The 16,311-nt window shown below is 30.3% G+C and overlaps 1 protein-coding gene across 3 annotated transcripts in view; it reads right to left on the minus strand.

Annotated features, from left to right (window-relative positions):
* The window catches only part of LOC117168698 (serine-rich adhesin for platelets-like), a 46,290-nt gene that overhangs the window by 21,152 nt on the left and 8,827 nt on the right, over positions 1–16,311 (minus strand). For all 3 annotated transcript variants that reach the window (XR_004466541.1, XR_004466540.1, XM_033354384.1), the window contains exons 2-3: positions 8,642–12,060; positions 2,397–4,771 (exon numbers count right to left, since the gene is read on the minus strand). Coding sequence is in view for 1 of the 3 variants with exons in the window: in XM_033354384.1 (XP_033210275.1) it covers positions 2,397–4,771; positions 8,642–12,060 (5,794 nt within the window). In the remaining 2 variants the exon portion in view is untranslated. The remainder of the gene's footprint in view (positions 1–2,396; positions 4,772–8,641; positions 12,061–16,311) is intronic.

The following is a 16,311-nucleotide window of genomic DNA, read 5'->3' on the forward strand; positions in this document are numbered from 1 at the left end:
GATTTACAAAAAAAGTTCTATGGTTCAAAAAAAAATTTTGTTCAATAGAAAAAAGAGGTTGGTAATGTAGGAATTCCACTGTGTCGCATGCCCTTAAAGACAATTTTCTACAAAAACAGATGAATTTTCAACTAAAAAAGATAAATTTTCAAGAAAAGAATTGAATTTTCAACCTAAATGGATAAATTTAAACAAAAAAGGTCATAGTTTATATCTCAATCAAAAAAGATGAAATTTGTATTTAAAAAAAAAAAACGAATTTTAAGAGCAAAAATACCAATATTCAACAATAAAAGATTTCCCACTCGGAAAGAAAAAAAAGTTGATCTAAATTGTTCAATCTTCGAAACCAAAATATGACTTTTCATCAAAAAATTAATTTTCCAAGAAACTCATACATTTTCACCGAACAAACATGAAATTTCAAATCAAGAAAATTATTTTTTTTTTTACTAAAACAGGAGAATTTTCAACTAAAAAAAGATCAATCTTAAAAAAAGAATAGTTAAATTTTATCAAAAAAAAAAGATTCCATTTGACTTTTCAAGATCAAAATATGAATTTTTTAACAAAATAGTTGAACTATTTACCAAATAGTTGCATTTTTATTTTAAAAAAAAAGATGAAATTTGTACTGAAACAGGTAAATTTTTAATAAAAAACTATGCGTTTTTTTAACGTTAAACTTTCATCCAAGAGAAATTTGTGATCATTTTTCAACACCTAAATATAAATTTTAAATAAAAAGTAATTTTTTTACGATATAGTTAAATTTGCAACGAAACAGCAGAATTTTAAGATCCAAAAGACAAACTTTAAAACAGAGGAATAAAAAAAAAATTTTTTAAGTTAGTTAAATTTGTATCCAAAGAAGATTTCAGTTCGGTTTCCAACACTAAAATAAGAATCGTGAACAATAAGTTAATTTTTAGCTAAATAGTCAAATTTTTAACCAAAAAGCATGACTTTTTAAGCGTGTTAAATTTTTAATCAAACAGTTGAATTTTTGTCCAAGAAAAATGAAAACTCGATTGAAACAAGGTGCATTTTTAAATCAAAAAGACAAATTAAAATAAACAGTTTTAAATTTTCATCCAAAAAGATTTCAATTGACTTTTCAACACAAAAATAAGAATTTTAAACATAAAGTAAATTTTCGAGGAAATCATTTAATTTTCAACAAAACAGTTCCATTTTCCTCCAAGAAAGATGCAATTTTTCTACTGAAAAAGATGAAATTTTAAATCAAAAAGATAAATTTTCAGAAAAAATAGTTTTCATTAAAAAAAAAATCAGTTGACCTATCAGTAACAAGATATGAATATTAAACAAGAACGAATAAAATAAGTATAATAAATATTGATATATTTATATTTATTAAGAATAAATACAATAAATAAAATATGACATGAACCGAATTTTTAACAAAACAGTTGAACTTTCAACCAAAAACGATGTCTTTTTTATGAAAATTGTTAAATTTTCAAGCAAATAATAAAATCTATAACTAAAAAAAGATCATTTTCAAGAGCTGTTGCGTAATTTAAGCTCCCTTATTGGATATTTAAAAGAAGAATAAAAAATAAACCAATTGAGAATGGTGGTCTACCATTTCGCCGCATGGTGCCGAAAAATGGAACTAGAAAGAGTAGGTACAATTTTAAGCATGTATTTTAAATTTTGCATAAGTGTTTTAACGATTTTTTGTGAACTATAAAACCACGATTGAATAGTAAAAATAAATATTCATCGGAAACAAATAGTCTTAGATAGAATTTCCATCTTGAACGGTGAAAACCCACATTTTTGTGAAATAGATTTAAAAAAAAATACAATTATTTCATCATTTCATGTGAGTTTCAATGCACTGCTAGCTTAACTAAACTTTAATTAATGTATGCAGTGACAAATTTTATCCATATTATAATAAGAATACAAATAATAGACGACTGGAATTTAAATACGAGTTCTAACCTAACTTTTAGATTAGATTCTTTAACAGTAAATATTTAATTTATAAATTAATAAAAATTTACTTTCAGTTCATTTTTGCTTCAAAATAAGTCCATTTAAGTTTATAATTTTTTGAAAATCACAATAAAGAGAACAATAATGTTTTTTTTTTTAGAAAAATATTTCTGTCAAAAAGTGTGGTTTTTCACTGTATAATTTGTAAATTCCATCTAAAACACTATGTTTCCAATAAAGACTTATTTTTATTATCTAATAAATACTTTAAACTCCACAAAAAAATTATTAAAACACTTTTATGCACAAATTAAAATAAATCTTTAAAATCGTTCCTATTCTTGCTAGTACAAATTTTTTCACCAGGTGGCGTATCGCAATCTAACTATTCCCAATAGACACAATAAAATACTGAGAATACATCTTACCGTTTTGCAACTAAATCCTGTTCTACCTCCACCAACTTCCTCTTTTGCTCTTCCTTATCTAACTTCAATAATTTCTCTACCACAGACGTAACATCGTCTTTAATTTCATCCCATTCATTACATTTTTCACTATCAGCTTTAGACGCCTTCTGCGTAACTCCTTTTCCTTTCAATTTCTCTCCAGAAGTGTTTTCTACTGACTGTTCCTCATCAGCTGGTGCACTTGATTTAGATGTTAAACCTGGTGTAGATATTGCAGAAACTTCCGAATTCATTGTCGTTTCCGATGATGCTAAAGCAACACTTTTCTCTTTTAAGCTTCCTCCTGACGAACTTGGCACTACTATTTCTGTATCAGCTGCTCTAATCGATTTAGATCTAATTGTCGAACTCGCAGCTGTAGAATTAATTATTTTTTCTGTCGGTGGATTTGAAACTGTAGGCTCTTCTGAAACATTTGATGTTTTCGTAAGAACAGGGTCATTCAAAACAAATGGTGCTTCGGCAACAGTAGATTCTTGAGAAAAATTAGATGTATTCGCATCAATTGACACTTTGGCAGCAGTGGCTTCCTTGACAAGAGGTGCTTTCAAAACAGTCGATGTTGCTGCCGGTGGTATCGATCTTCTATCCGGTGTTTCATCCGAAATGACCAAAGTGCTAGCTTTTTCCAAATCAAGAGATGTCTTCGCATTAGCGCTAATGATTCTCGTGTTGGAATTACCTGCGCTGCTGATCTCGTTGCTAATAGATGAGCCACTTTGAGATAAGACCAGGGTTGAAGTTTCCGAATCAACACTTCTATCCACCACTCTACTTCTATTCCTAACATTCGTACCACTACTTGACAAAATGAGAGTTGATGCCTCCGAATCATACGTTTTATCTCCTTTACTTTTTGATGTATTTGCAGATGAAGCTTCCGAACTATTTTTGTTTGGCATTAGATTTTCATTTAATTTTTTACTGTTCTCTATTCTAACGGCTAGTTTTTGTCGAACATTCTGATCAGCAAGCTCACTTCTTTTAGCAGATGGGACATTCTTTTCAGGCGAGTTTATATTTCCCACTATCACTGTCCTTCCATTTTTCTGGTTCACCCCTACATGAAGAAACTTCTTATTAACTTGTTCGCAAGTCAAAACTCTCAACTTAGGCATTGTTGTTTCAGGTAGTTCTTGACAATTCGCTTGCGCAGATTTTTGAGTATTTGGAGAATTCCTTGAAGCAGGTCGAGTTGGCGAGACACCATCATTTCTAATTCGAATGCTCATGTTTGGTTTTTGAGAAGCAAGTGTAGAACTAGAAGAACTCGCAGCTAACAAACTTCCTAACTTAGGCACTACATTTTTCGACACATCTTGAGAATTCCCTTGCATATTTCCCTGGACATTTCCCTGAGTAAATTTTTGAGTATTCGGAGAATTCCTTGAAGCAGGTAGAGTTGAAATCCTAGTTGGCAAGACACCATCATTCCGGATTCGAATGCTCAAATTTGCTTTTTGAGAAGCAAGTGCGGAACTAGAAGAACTCGCAGCTGATAAATTTGGCAATTTGGGCACTACATTTTTCGCGACTTCTTGAATATTACCTAGAGTAGATTTCTGCGTATTTGGAGAATTCCTCGAGACCGGCATTGTTGAAACCCTGGTAGGCGAGACGCCATCATTCCTGATTCGAATGCTCAAATTTGCTTTTTGAGAAGCGAGTGCGGAACTAGAAGAACTCGCAGCTGATAAATTTGGCAATTTGGGCACTACATTTTTCGCGACTTCTTGAATGTTACCTAGAGTAGATTTCTGCGTATTTGGAGAATTCCTCGAGACCGGCATTGTTGAAACCCTGGTAGGCGAGACGCCATCATTCCTGATTCGAATGCTCAAATTTGCTTTTTGAGAAGCGAGTGCGGAACTAGAAGAACTCACAGCTGATAAATTTGCCAACTTGGGCACTACATTTTTCGCGACTTCTTGAGAATTCCCTTGAGTGGATTTTTGCGTATTTGGTGAATTCTTTGAAGTGGATAGAGTTGAAACCCTAGTAGGCGAGACGCCATCATTTTTGATTCGAATGCTCAAGTTTGGTTTTTGAGAAGCGAGTGTCAAGCTTGATGAACTTGGAGCTAATAAATTAGTTGCTGGAGAGCTTTTTGGGTCTGAGAGAGCTTTTGGAAGATTGTTTTTTACAACAGTCGAGACGGCTTTTTGCTTTGAGGAAGCTATTGGTCCTGCTGGAGAAAGGGGACCTGGTGGTGTAACAGTATTAGAATCAGAAGATTGACCCGATCTCTGTAATTTTAATTTTTCACGTTCTAAGATCTGCTGCTTCAACCGATGGTATTCTTCTTGCTGAGATGCTGGTAGGTGTCGAACAGCCTATAACATAATCTCGATACAAGATTCACGTCAAAGTGCAAACAAGCCTATCTAAAGTTAGAAAACTGGATGCTTCAAATGTTACGACTCCTAACTCTCCATTTCTTACTGTCTTGGAATAAAGTTCAGGTTCCAGTACCCAGCGACTTATTTGCGCTTTAACAAAACGTACCAAATTCAAGAAAATGGAACATATGGCGCTAGCTAAAAAAATAACATGAAACCCTATTTTTCTATGTCATTTTCACGTAATTTTGATTTTTATCATTTTTATACGCAGTTTAAGATCTATAAAATCGTTTAATCACGCAAAGTACGGTGTTTCCCTTTTCATTGGATTGAAGCTTTTATTGTTTAGAATAAATACCTTCTTTGGAACGAATACTATAAGACTAATTTTATTTTTGAAGCACCGCATTTCGGAAGTATTCAAGTAAAATGCTAAGTAAAAGTAACAGAAACTTTAAAAGTTATGAATTTTAGAGAGAAAGAAGTAATTTTTTAATTTTTTTCCAAAAAGAATTTTTTTAAACTACTTTCAATTTTAAAAACTGTTATGAAACCTTTTTCACCTTAAACTAGATAGATTAAACATCATTAATCAATTTTCTTGTAAAAAAAACTATCCAATACCGTCGCCATAGTACATGTTTGAAAACCCTTGGGTATCTAACACCCAGTATGCTCTTTATGTAATTTTACGGAAGTGTGCCCTTTCAGGGTTAAATAAAATTCGATTTTATCATTTAATTAATATGAAATGTAAACATTTCCCTAAAAATAAATGGTAAATGCTGCCTAACGTTTCTAACTGGTTTTTTTTTTCATTGCAAATTCTGGAAAAGGGGCAAAAATATGACTTTTGAAAAAAGAACCCAGGCCATTTTTTCGAAAATGACACCGATTATTGAAAAATTTTGTCTTGAAGTGTAAGTGGGATAACAAATAATCGTAATTAATAAAAAAAAAACCCCATTAGCATTTAATTTCCATTAAGACTTGGTGTAGAGCGTAATATTTATTCTTGAATATGGACATGAAATTTTGGCGGCTCTGCAGTCAATTCGATTGCAGCGCCATTTTATAATTTTTTTCTGATTCCTTCTGATCACGGTGGGTCTCGGCTCATTCCAACCAAAAAAGAGCTTACACCTCCCGTTTTTTTCTCTTCACACTCTTGGCATGTCTTTTAATAATTTCAAGCCGAATTCTTTTTTGGTTTTTTTGAAGGAAGTTAATCAACATTTTTTCATGAAAATAACTTAAATGCAATTTTGTTTTCCCAAACAGCTTAATTTAGCATCCAAAAAATACTGTAGGTTAGCCGTGCTAAAAAAATGATTAAGAAGTTTCTTGCTTGCAGATTAAATTTTTTTATATTCCTGTAGGTCACAAAAGTCTTCCCAATTTTTTTGGGATTTTAATCATTCATTTTCCAAAAAAGAATTCCTACTTAATTCACCCGTTTTCAGAAAAGAATTCTGAACACCTCTGTAAATAAGAGCATAATTTTTTTTCGGATACGATTTCAAATTAATTATACTTTTTAGGATTCAAATACGATATTAAAAAAAGAAGAGAATGTTCTGTTTCGAAAAAGTTATTCCCTCAAAATCAACTTCTGAGGGCCATAAAAAACTTTATTTTAAAATTTCCTGATATTTTCTTAACTAATTTTTCATTTTCCCTGACAATTGATATTCAAAGGCCAAAATCCTAATGTGCATTAATAATGTGACTAATTTTCTTCTGGATTGAAAGAAATTTTAAAAAATTCGATTTACAAGAATTCAAATCAATTGTAACAAACATTTTAAATCCAGAAAATGACAATAATTGCAGTAAAATTTGAGTATATTTAGAGGAATTTATTTGAAATGAAAAGAATTCTATGAAATTCATAAAAATTTAGTGAGTTAAAATTTGATTTTTTTTTTTTATTTAAAAAAATCAGAAATATCCATTAAATAAAAAAATTCAGGATGAATTTCAAATGACTTTAAAAGAATCACAAAATATATTTGAAAATCTCTTTGAATCATTGGAACTTTAAGAAATCCTCCACTTTTGTGAAAAAATTCTTTGAAATCCATTAAAATATTATAAACGCTCGTGAAATTCTATAAAATTTGATATTTCCTGAAATCCTAAAAATTTATTAAAATACTTTAAAAGCTTTTGAAATCCCTTAAAATGACTGAAATCCTCGGACACCTGATAAAATCACTTTATATCTTTCAAAATATAATAAAACTTTGTAAGTTCTGTAAAAATCGTTCCATTTCTTCAAAAATTCTAAAAAAATTCTTTACAAACGAAAGATTCTCTTTAAATTACCGAAATAAATGTTTTAAATTCCCAAAAATATTTCAAATCTTTTGAAACTTGTGCCAATTTTTTAAATCGCTTGACAATTTCTGGAAATTTAACAAAAATATACAATAATGTTTAAAATCTCTTGAAATCGCTTCAAACTTTTTGAAAATTAAAAATCCGCTTAAATCTTTAAAATCCTTCGGAATCACACCAAATTATTTAAACATATTAAAAATGCCTTAAGATATTTCAAATCTTTTGAAATTCCTTGAAATTTTTTTAAAGCTCTTACAATTTCCATGAAATTTTTTAAAATATACTAAAACCCGTTTAATTAATTTAAAAATCCTTCGAATCTTTTAAAATATCCTAAAATACTTAAAGAGCTTTTAAAATACCTTTAAATCATTGAAATTCTCAGAAGTCTGATAAAATTCATTGGAATCTTTTACAATATTCTAAAACCTTACAGATCCTATAAAATCGTTACATATCTTTCGAAATACCAGGAAATTATGTAAAGCCCTATAAAATTTATGTTAAAATATAAATATAATATTATAAAAAACACTCTAAACCATTTTTTTAAATACATGATAATCTTTAAAATCCTTTGAAATCCCTTCAAATTGAAATCCATTAAAAATTCCTTTGGAATGTTTTAAAACTCCCTAAATTATTTTTAATTCTTTAAAATCCCTTGAAATGTTTTAAATCTCTTAAAATTGCCTTGGAATCTTTTAAAATAGCCTCAAATATTTCGAATCCCTTAAGTGATTAAAATCAAGTAAAAATTTAAAATTCTTTTAAATTATTTCAAATTGTTGAAAAAAGGTAAAATTGATTAAAATAAGAAGCTTTTTAAGAACTTTAAAATTTTTTAAATTCTCAAAAATCTTATAAAGTCCCTTGGAATCTTGTAAATTATCATTTTAAAAGTATAGAAAGTTCCAATAAAATTTCTCTGTATTTTCCGAAATGATAGGACATTTTTTTAAACCACGACATTTTTTTTTAAATCCCTTAAAATATTAAAATTTCTTGAAATATTAAAACCACTTGGGAATGGCCTTGAAATCTTTCAAAATATCTTAAAATAGTTCTAATCCTTTGAAACGTCTATTAGTTCTAGAAGTTCTAGAAGACATTAGTTCTAGAAGTTCTAGAAGACATTAGTTCTAGAACAAATTTTCGGAACCTGAAATCCGCTAGAAAAAAATCTATTTTTAAAATACGAATGATTTTCCTCTTTTTTTCACAATTTTTCGAAAATATAAAAGATCTTGTAATATATTAAAGACCTGCAGCCTTTTCTGGATGCTAACCTACAAATCTTGAGCCAGTAAAACCCAATTTTTAAGATATTTTCAGAAAAATATGTTGAATAACGTCTTCAAAAAAAAAAAATAGTTTTTTTTAGAAAAGGTCCAGCCGATTTTTTGTTTTTAGGCTGAAAATAATCGTGGGACATCTTAGGGCAGGGAAAAAAACCAAGAGTTGCAAGTCCTTTTGGGTTGACCCAACGTGTGATATCAGAGAATAAAAAACTCTTACCAGCGGTGTAGCAGGCAGAGTAACTTTTCCTTTCTTCGGTGGCGTTTCAGCAGCAGCAGCAGCAGTAGCAGGAGCAGGAGGACCTTGTTTTTTTACAAGAGTGATATTGACGGGTTTAGTGGCAGCTGCTGTCTCCTGCTTCTTGCGTTGATCGCGCAGAAATTGTTCCACGCTTTTTTCAAACTCCGTCGTAGGAATCGTGAGGGGCTGACATTTCTCTACACTACGTTTGCTCGCGACAGCGACTTTGGAATACTTCCCATCCGAATTTGAATCACTATCCGAGTCCGAATTCAAATTTATAATAAACCGTTCGCCATTCTTAAACGCAGACACATTCGGACTAATTGATCGAGTATTTTCATTTCGATTGAGAACGCGCAACGACCGATTGGCTATAATTTTCCTAACACTGAACGCGTTTAACTTCTGCAGATTCAGCCGTTTCTGAATCAGCGAATTCTGGTAGCGTTTCGCATTATTCACGACTTTTATACTTGCCGGAATCACGGTCTTTTTCGCAATTTTCTTCGGAGAGATGACCAGCACTGAATTGGAACGCCTTTTCCCTAAAATCGAATTGCTCGCTTCGGAATTATTGACTGGCACTTTTGCAGCTTGTTTAGCGCCGGCAGCCACTGATGAATTCAAGTGTATATTTTTCTTTGGAGCCGCCGGAAGACTGTTAGTCTGCCTCCTTTGAATATTCTGGGCAGGCTTATTTGTTGTTGCATTGTTGGTCTTAGTTACAGCAACTTTCGGCGCCGTGTTTTCAGATTTGTTTACAACACTTTCTGCAGATTTTGTGCGACTTGCCAAAGAAGCAAGCAAACTCGCTCGGAGCGCTTCTTCGTCTTCGTCGATGCTTCTTCTCCTCGGTCCCTCAGATGCTTTTGAATCAGCATCCGTGTCTTTAATACTATTTTTCGATACAGAGAGCTGGCCATCGACGATTGTTATATTGTTATTATAAGGATCATATTGTCGCCTGTTTGCATGTTCCACATTACTGTCTACACTCACTTTCACAGTTTCTACACTTTTCTCTAATTTATTGGCCTTTGATTTATTTACATCTACACTATTGACTTCAACAATCCTTTCAGTCTCAACAGATTTCAACCGCTTTGCAGACACTTGTTCCACAGAATTTGTCATCATTTCTTCAGGTTCACTTGGACTCTTTCTCGAGTTTCTCCTCTTTTTTCGAATTTTCTTTCTCTTCCTGTGCGAATCGAGCGTCTCATCTTCAGGACTATTTACAACTTTATCGTTTTCATTCTCCTCCATGCTCTTCTCAATTACATTTTCGCTTATGTCAGACATAGACCTTCCTCCAAATTGATCAAAGACTCCCACATTCTGGGCAGTCTGTTTTTTGGATGAAGCGAGCTCTTGTGTTTCTTGCTTCCTTATAGAGAGATGAGCTGCTTTATTCGGCTCCTGATGCAAATTATTTAGTCTCGAAACTGGCGCAGGCACCAGAGGTTTGCCAATTAAACTCGGCATTTGATTCATTCCATGGTGAAGGTTTGGCGAGTTTCGCAAATAAAGAGGCTGATAGGAAGGCTGGAGCATCTGATAAGAGAGATGTTCTGGAATGTGATAGTCTGCGCCTGAATCCTGCTCCATTGGCACCAGAGGACTTCCATCTAAATCAGTGTCCGGAAAGTCATCGCCTGCTATCAGATCACCGGGCATCATCGAATTCATGGAATGCGATAATAAATCGTCCGGAAAATTGATCTTACCTATTTCTAACGGTTCCACGGGCCGCATGAGACTCGAATGCAATTGATTAACTCCTAAATTATTCACATACTTGTGATTTTCTGTCAGATTACTATTGACAATATTTGGGGGTAAGAGAGAATATGATAAATCCGGATCATAAACTGGAGTGTCGGAAGGAGAATATGGCCTCTCCTCATTTGGCATTCTAATATGAGTATCTTTAGTAGGAGAGTCGGATGAGATGGTGCTGTGTGAGGTGGGATACATAAAATCGGAATTTAAAGTTGTCGTGGAATAGCTGGAACTGCAAAAAAGATTTCCTAACGAGGGAGTGGAAGGAGTAGATTCTCGCTCGGTACTGGCTACAGGAGACGAAAACCTAACGCGACTATTGATGTTAATTAAGGAAACATCTGTCGCATCAAGACCCAATTGCTCCGCCTCTAAAATCAATTCACTGTTAATTTCATCGGTAGGCGAATAGGGAGCATCGTCAAATTCTTCGCCTCTTTCTAAATCAGAATCCAACTCCATGTCTTCTAGACTCATACAGTCCTTCATTGCTGGTGATCTTCTCGGCGAAATTGAAGGACTCTCATCATCAATGTCAGTGACATTGTTTATGAAACTGTCGCTGAATGGACTCTCGGCTCTTCGGACGGGAGACTTCTTTTTCGACGACTTTTCACGCCGTTGAACTCGATTGTGGTGTTTTTTATAAACCGCAGAACGAAGAGCGATCAATCGCAACTGCAAATCCTCATCGTTATCATCTTCGTTATTACTGCTTCCTTTGATATCCGATTCAGTGTTGAGTGATTCTTGGCTTTTGCTCGTTTTACTTTGCTTCGTCTCCAAAGCCTTCTGCCTCAAGGCATTCAAATCATCATCCTCCTCGCCCTTCTCCACTTTCTTCTGATCGCTGGCATCCTCTTTCACTTGATTAGCGACACTTTCGTTCGACTCTGTCGTAGACTTGAGTATATTGCTCAACTTCTCTTTCAGAGACGATCCATGCTCCTTGGCTTGACTCGAAACTTTATCATTTTTCCGAGTGCCTACCATGTCCAACTGTCTGACTTTTTTCAACAACTTGGTAAATCTCACGTCATTCGATGGAGAAGACGTTACCTTGGATGGTGATGAATGTTTCCGGACCTTTTTGTGCACCGGATTCACCAATCTTCTTGGTGATTTGAGTCTTCTTGGAGATTTTCTCGTCACTGCTGATTTAACGGGTGCAGCTGATGATCGCGTTTTCTTGATTGCAGGCCGAGGTGGTCTCACTGGAGGCGATCTGTGCTTCCTTGGAGAAGATCTCGTTTTTGGAACGACAACTGGACTTTTTGTCCTGTGACGTGTTTTGAGCAACCGATTCTCCTTCGAAGATGTCGGATTGTGTTTGATAATAGTCATAGTTTCAATGATTTCGTGTACCTTTGCGGGCTCTTCCTCGACTTGCAGAGAAGAAGACGACCGAGGTCTTCGCTTTTTTCTCTTTTTCTTCACTTTACTCGACTTTGCACGAACTGTGCTTTCTGCCAGCCCGACGAGTTCCATGTCGCTGTCACTCGAGATTGGAATAAGATCATCGTTCTTTTCCTGCAGTGTAGAGCTCGCATGTCTCCCTCCTAATTGTCCTGTGCCTTTCGAATGATGACGATTCTCCTTCTCTTGCGCTGCATCTTAAGGAACAAGGCGTACTTCTACTTGATTAGAAAAAGAATCGCAGAGCACCAAGTTGACGGATAATTTCTTAAGACTACGGTTTACCTTTTCAAACGTTAGGTATATTCGAATAAGCAGCAGCTGTTACAGCTTCTTTAGTAAAAATTAAGAATTTAGGAAGTTCTAGAAGTATAACAGACCTCACAGTTCTTAAGAGAAAAGAAATTTAAAAAAAAATGAAAAGCAGTATATCAGGATGTCTACTCAAATCCTGGAAAAAAATTCCCTAACTAATCCAGGGTTTCTCTACGTATAATTTTTCACTGTATCAAATAGTTGAATTTTCAAATGAAAAAGATCAATTTTCAATGAAACAGTTGAATTTTGAACTAAAAAAATATCATTTTTCAACAAAAAATGGAATAATTTGTTTATAGATGAAAGAAAAAGTCATTTCCAAACAAAAAAATGCAACCTAAGTGATGAATTGTCATATAAAATTATGAATCTTCAACGGGAAAAGATCAATTTTAAACCAAAATGATTATTTTTTAACAAGAGTTTAACTTTCAACTAACTAGTTTTAATATATAAAAAATTCAATTGAATCAGATGAATCTTGAACTACAAAAGACTAATTTTCAACAGAGTAGTTGATACTTTTGGCTGAAAAATAAACATTTTTAACGCAGAACGGAACAGTTACATTTACATTTGAAAAAATTAATTTTCAATGAAAATGAAGAATTTTCAACTAAAATCATAAATCTTCCACTGAAATATAGTAAAGATTTCAACCCAACATATGAATTTAAACTAAGAACATTAATTTCTACCAAAAAAGAATTTTCAAATAAAGAAAAAAATTAATTTTCAACTAAAAAAAGATCTATTGTCAACCACAAAATGAATAGTTCAACTTTCAGTTAAAAAAGAAAAAATGTTGAACCAAATAAATACATTTTTAAATAAAATGAGAAATTTTTATTAAAAATTATGAATCTTCAAATGAAAAAGATGAATTTTAAGCTAAAATTATTAATTTTCAACTAAAATGATAAATTTTTAACAAAAATAATTGAATTTTCTACTATAAAATGAATTTTTGACCAAGATGATTACTTTCTAACAAAAAAGAAGAATTTTCGATTAAAAAAGATAATTTTTCAATAAAAAAAGACAAATTGTCAACCACAAATTTAAATTTTCAGTTACAAAAATAATCTTCAATCAAAAAAATTAATTTTTAACTAAAATAATAAATTTTGAATAAAAATTATGAATCTTCAAATAAAAAAGATGAATTTTAAGCTAAAATTATTAATTTTCAACTAAAATGATAAATTTTTAACAAAAATAATTGAATTTTCTACTACAAAGATGAATTTTTGACCAAGATGATTACTTTCTAAAAAAAAAGACAAATTTTCAACCACAATTTTAATGTTCAGTTTCAAAAGCAATGTTCAACCAAAGAAATTAATTTTTTAATAAAATGATGAATTTTAAATTAAAATTATGAGTCTTCAAATGGAATAGTTGAATTTTACACTAAAATGATTAATTTTCTATTAAATGACAAATTTTTAACTAGAACAATTGAATTTTCAACCAAAAATATTAATTTATACCCAAAAAGGCGAATTTTCAATTTAAAAATAATAATTTCTCAATAAAAAAAAATAAATTGTCAACCACAAAAATGAAGTTAAATTTTTAGTTAAAAAAATAATGTTTAACCAAAGAAACACATTTTTTAACTCAAATGATAAATTTTGTAATTAAAACGATAAATCTTCAAATAGAATAGCTAAATTTCAAACTAAAATGATGATTTTTTAACCGGAATAATTGAATTTTCAACCAACAATATAAATTTCTTGTCAAAAAGACGAACTTCCGATTAGAAAAAATGATTTTTCAACAAAAAATTGAATAGTTACATTTTTAAGTAAAACATTAATATTCAACAAATCTAATAAATTTCAACTTTAAATGATTAATCATTAACTGGAATAGTTTAAGTTTTCGCAAAAAAATGAATAGTTACATTTTATTTAAAAACAAAATGTTCAACCAGATAAATAAATTTTTAAATAAAATGATTAATTTTGAACTAAAATGATGAATATTTAAATAAAATAATTAAAATTTCAATTACAAATATTAATTTTCAACCAAAAAGATTAATTTCCACAAAAAAAGACGAATTTTCGATTAAAAATATCATTCTTCAACAAAAAATTCAATACTTAAATGGTCAGTTAAAAAAGTAATATTCAACGAATAAGATCAATTTTGAACTAAAATCATGGAATATATAACTAAAATAGTTAGTTACATTTTTCGTTAAAAAAAATTAATTTTCAGTCACACATAAAAAGAGTTTTCAACAAAATAACTCATTTTTCTACCAGAGATGAATTTTTAATTAAAATAATGATGCTTTAACTGAAAAAAAACATGTTTAACAAAAGAACTTAACTTTGAAGCACGTAATTAAATTTTCCAAAAATGAAAGTTAAATTCTCAGGTGAAAAAATTAATTTTGCATAACGAAACAGCAAGTTTTCAAAGAAAGTGATTAATTTTTCAACCTAAAAGATTAATTTCTACCAAAAAAGACGAATTTTCAACAACATACATGAATTTACAAACTAAAAAAAAAAATTAAAAAATTGTCAGCCAAACATTGAATAGTTAGATTATCGGTTAAAAAATTAAAGTTCAACCAGAGATGAATTTTTAACTAAAATGATGAAATATTCAATACAAATAGTATCATTTTCAATTAAAAAAAAATTACTTTCTATGAAAACCATAATCTTAAAAAAAAGTTACATTTTCAACAAAGAAGATTAATTTCTACCAAAAGACGAATTTTCAACTAAAAAAGATAATTTTTCAACAAAAAATGTAATAGTTAAATCTTTAGTGAAAAAATTAATGTTCAATGAAAGGCATACATTTTTAACTAAATTGATGGAATATTCAACTGGAATAGTTAGTTACATTTTCAGTTAAAAAAATAATTAATATTCAGCCAAAGAAAAACCAAATTTTCACCAAATAGCCGAACTTTTAAAATTGAAATTTAAAAGTTTTTAATTAAAAAATGTTGTATTAAAATGCTCAATAATTTACGTGTATAAAATTGAAGGTACTAACAGTTTAAACATCCTTGGAAAGCTTCAAAATTTTATTTCAAATTCTTGAGAAATCTAGAAGTTGTTTTAAATTTAAAATTATTTTGGAAATTTTGACGGAACTTCTAAATATCTTTTAAAATTAATTGAATTTTTTCTACAATTTGCAGAAAATCCTGCACATTTTAGAAAATTTCTTCACAATTTGGACGTATAAATAACATTTGAACATTTATTATTTGTAGGCGAAATTTAAGTAATTTTAAGAGATATGTAGAAATTTTGAAAAGATTCAAACTTAATGTAAAACTTGAAATGATAGCCTAATATCAAACAAAATGCAGATTTTAAACAAAAAAAATTAGATTCTTTTCAAGAATTGTGAAAGGCTTCACAAGAATAAAAACATTTTCTTGAGATTCATAGGAAAATTAAAAATAATTTTTCATTTTGAAAAATTATTTTAAGAGAATATTTAAAAATTTTTTCAAAGATTTAAAAAACATTTTCAAAAAAGATTCTAGAAGATTTTAAGAAAACTTTCTAAAATTTGCGTGATAATTTTTAATCTTGAAAACTCCTAAACATCAAAATTTAAAAATTTCACTCACAAACTAAGCATTTTTCAAATACAACAATTAAAATTGTAACGTTCAAATTTTAAAGGCTTTTCAAAATTTTAACGATTCCAGGCTTTCTATGCAAAACAATTCAGTTCAAGATTCTTTACTTTTAAATATTTGGTTTCAATTTACTTGTTTTAAATAAAAATTTGTCAAATCGTTTTTGTCCACATTTGATTGCTTAAAGTACAGACAAATAAATAAAATTATTTATTTATTAAATAAAAATGTTTTTTTTTATCAAAAATTTTCAACATCAAAGGCTTTTATTTTCTATTTGTTCAAGTCTTTAAGAAAGAATTTAAAAATTCTTTAAATTAAAAATGTAAGCTTAAAAATAAAAATTTTAATTGGAAAATTTTTAAAGTAAAAAAATTTTGAATTACGCATTGTAAGCTAAATAATAGCATAATTGAAAAAAATAAAAATTCAAATAATTATTTTAAAACTTTATTTCTTGAATTCAAACAATATACTTTAGAAGACTAAAGCTGTGAGG

The sequence above is a fragment of the Belonocnema kinseyi genome, chromosome 3, assembly GCF_010883055.1.
Source record: "Belonocnema kinseyi isolate 2016_QV_RU_SX_M_011 chromosome 3, B_treatae_v1, whole genome shotgun sequence".
Lineage (NCBI taxonomy): Eukaryota > Metazoa > Arthropoda > Insecta > Hymenoptera > Cynipidae > Belonocnema > Belonocnema kinseyi.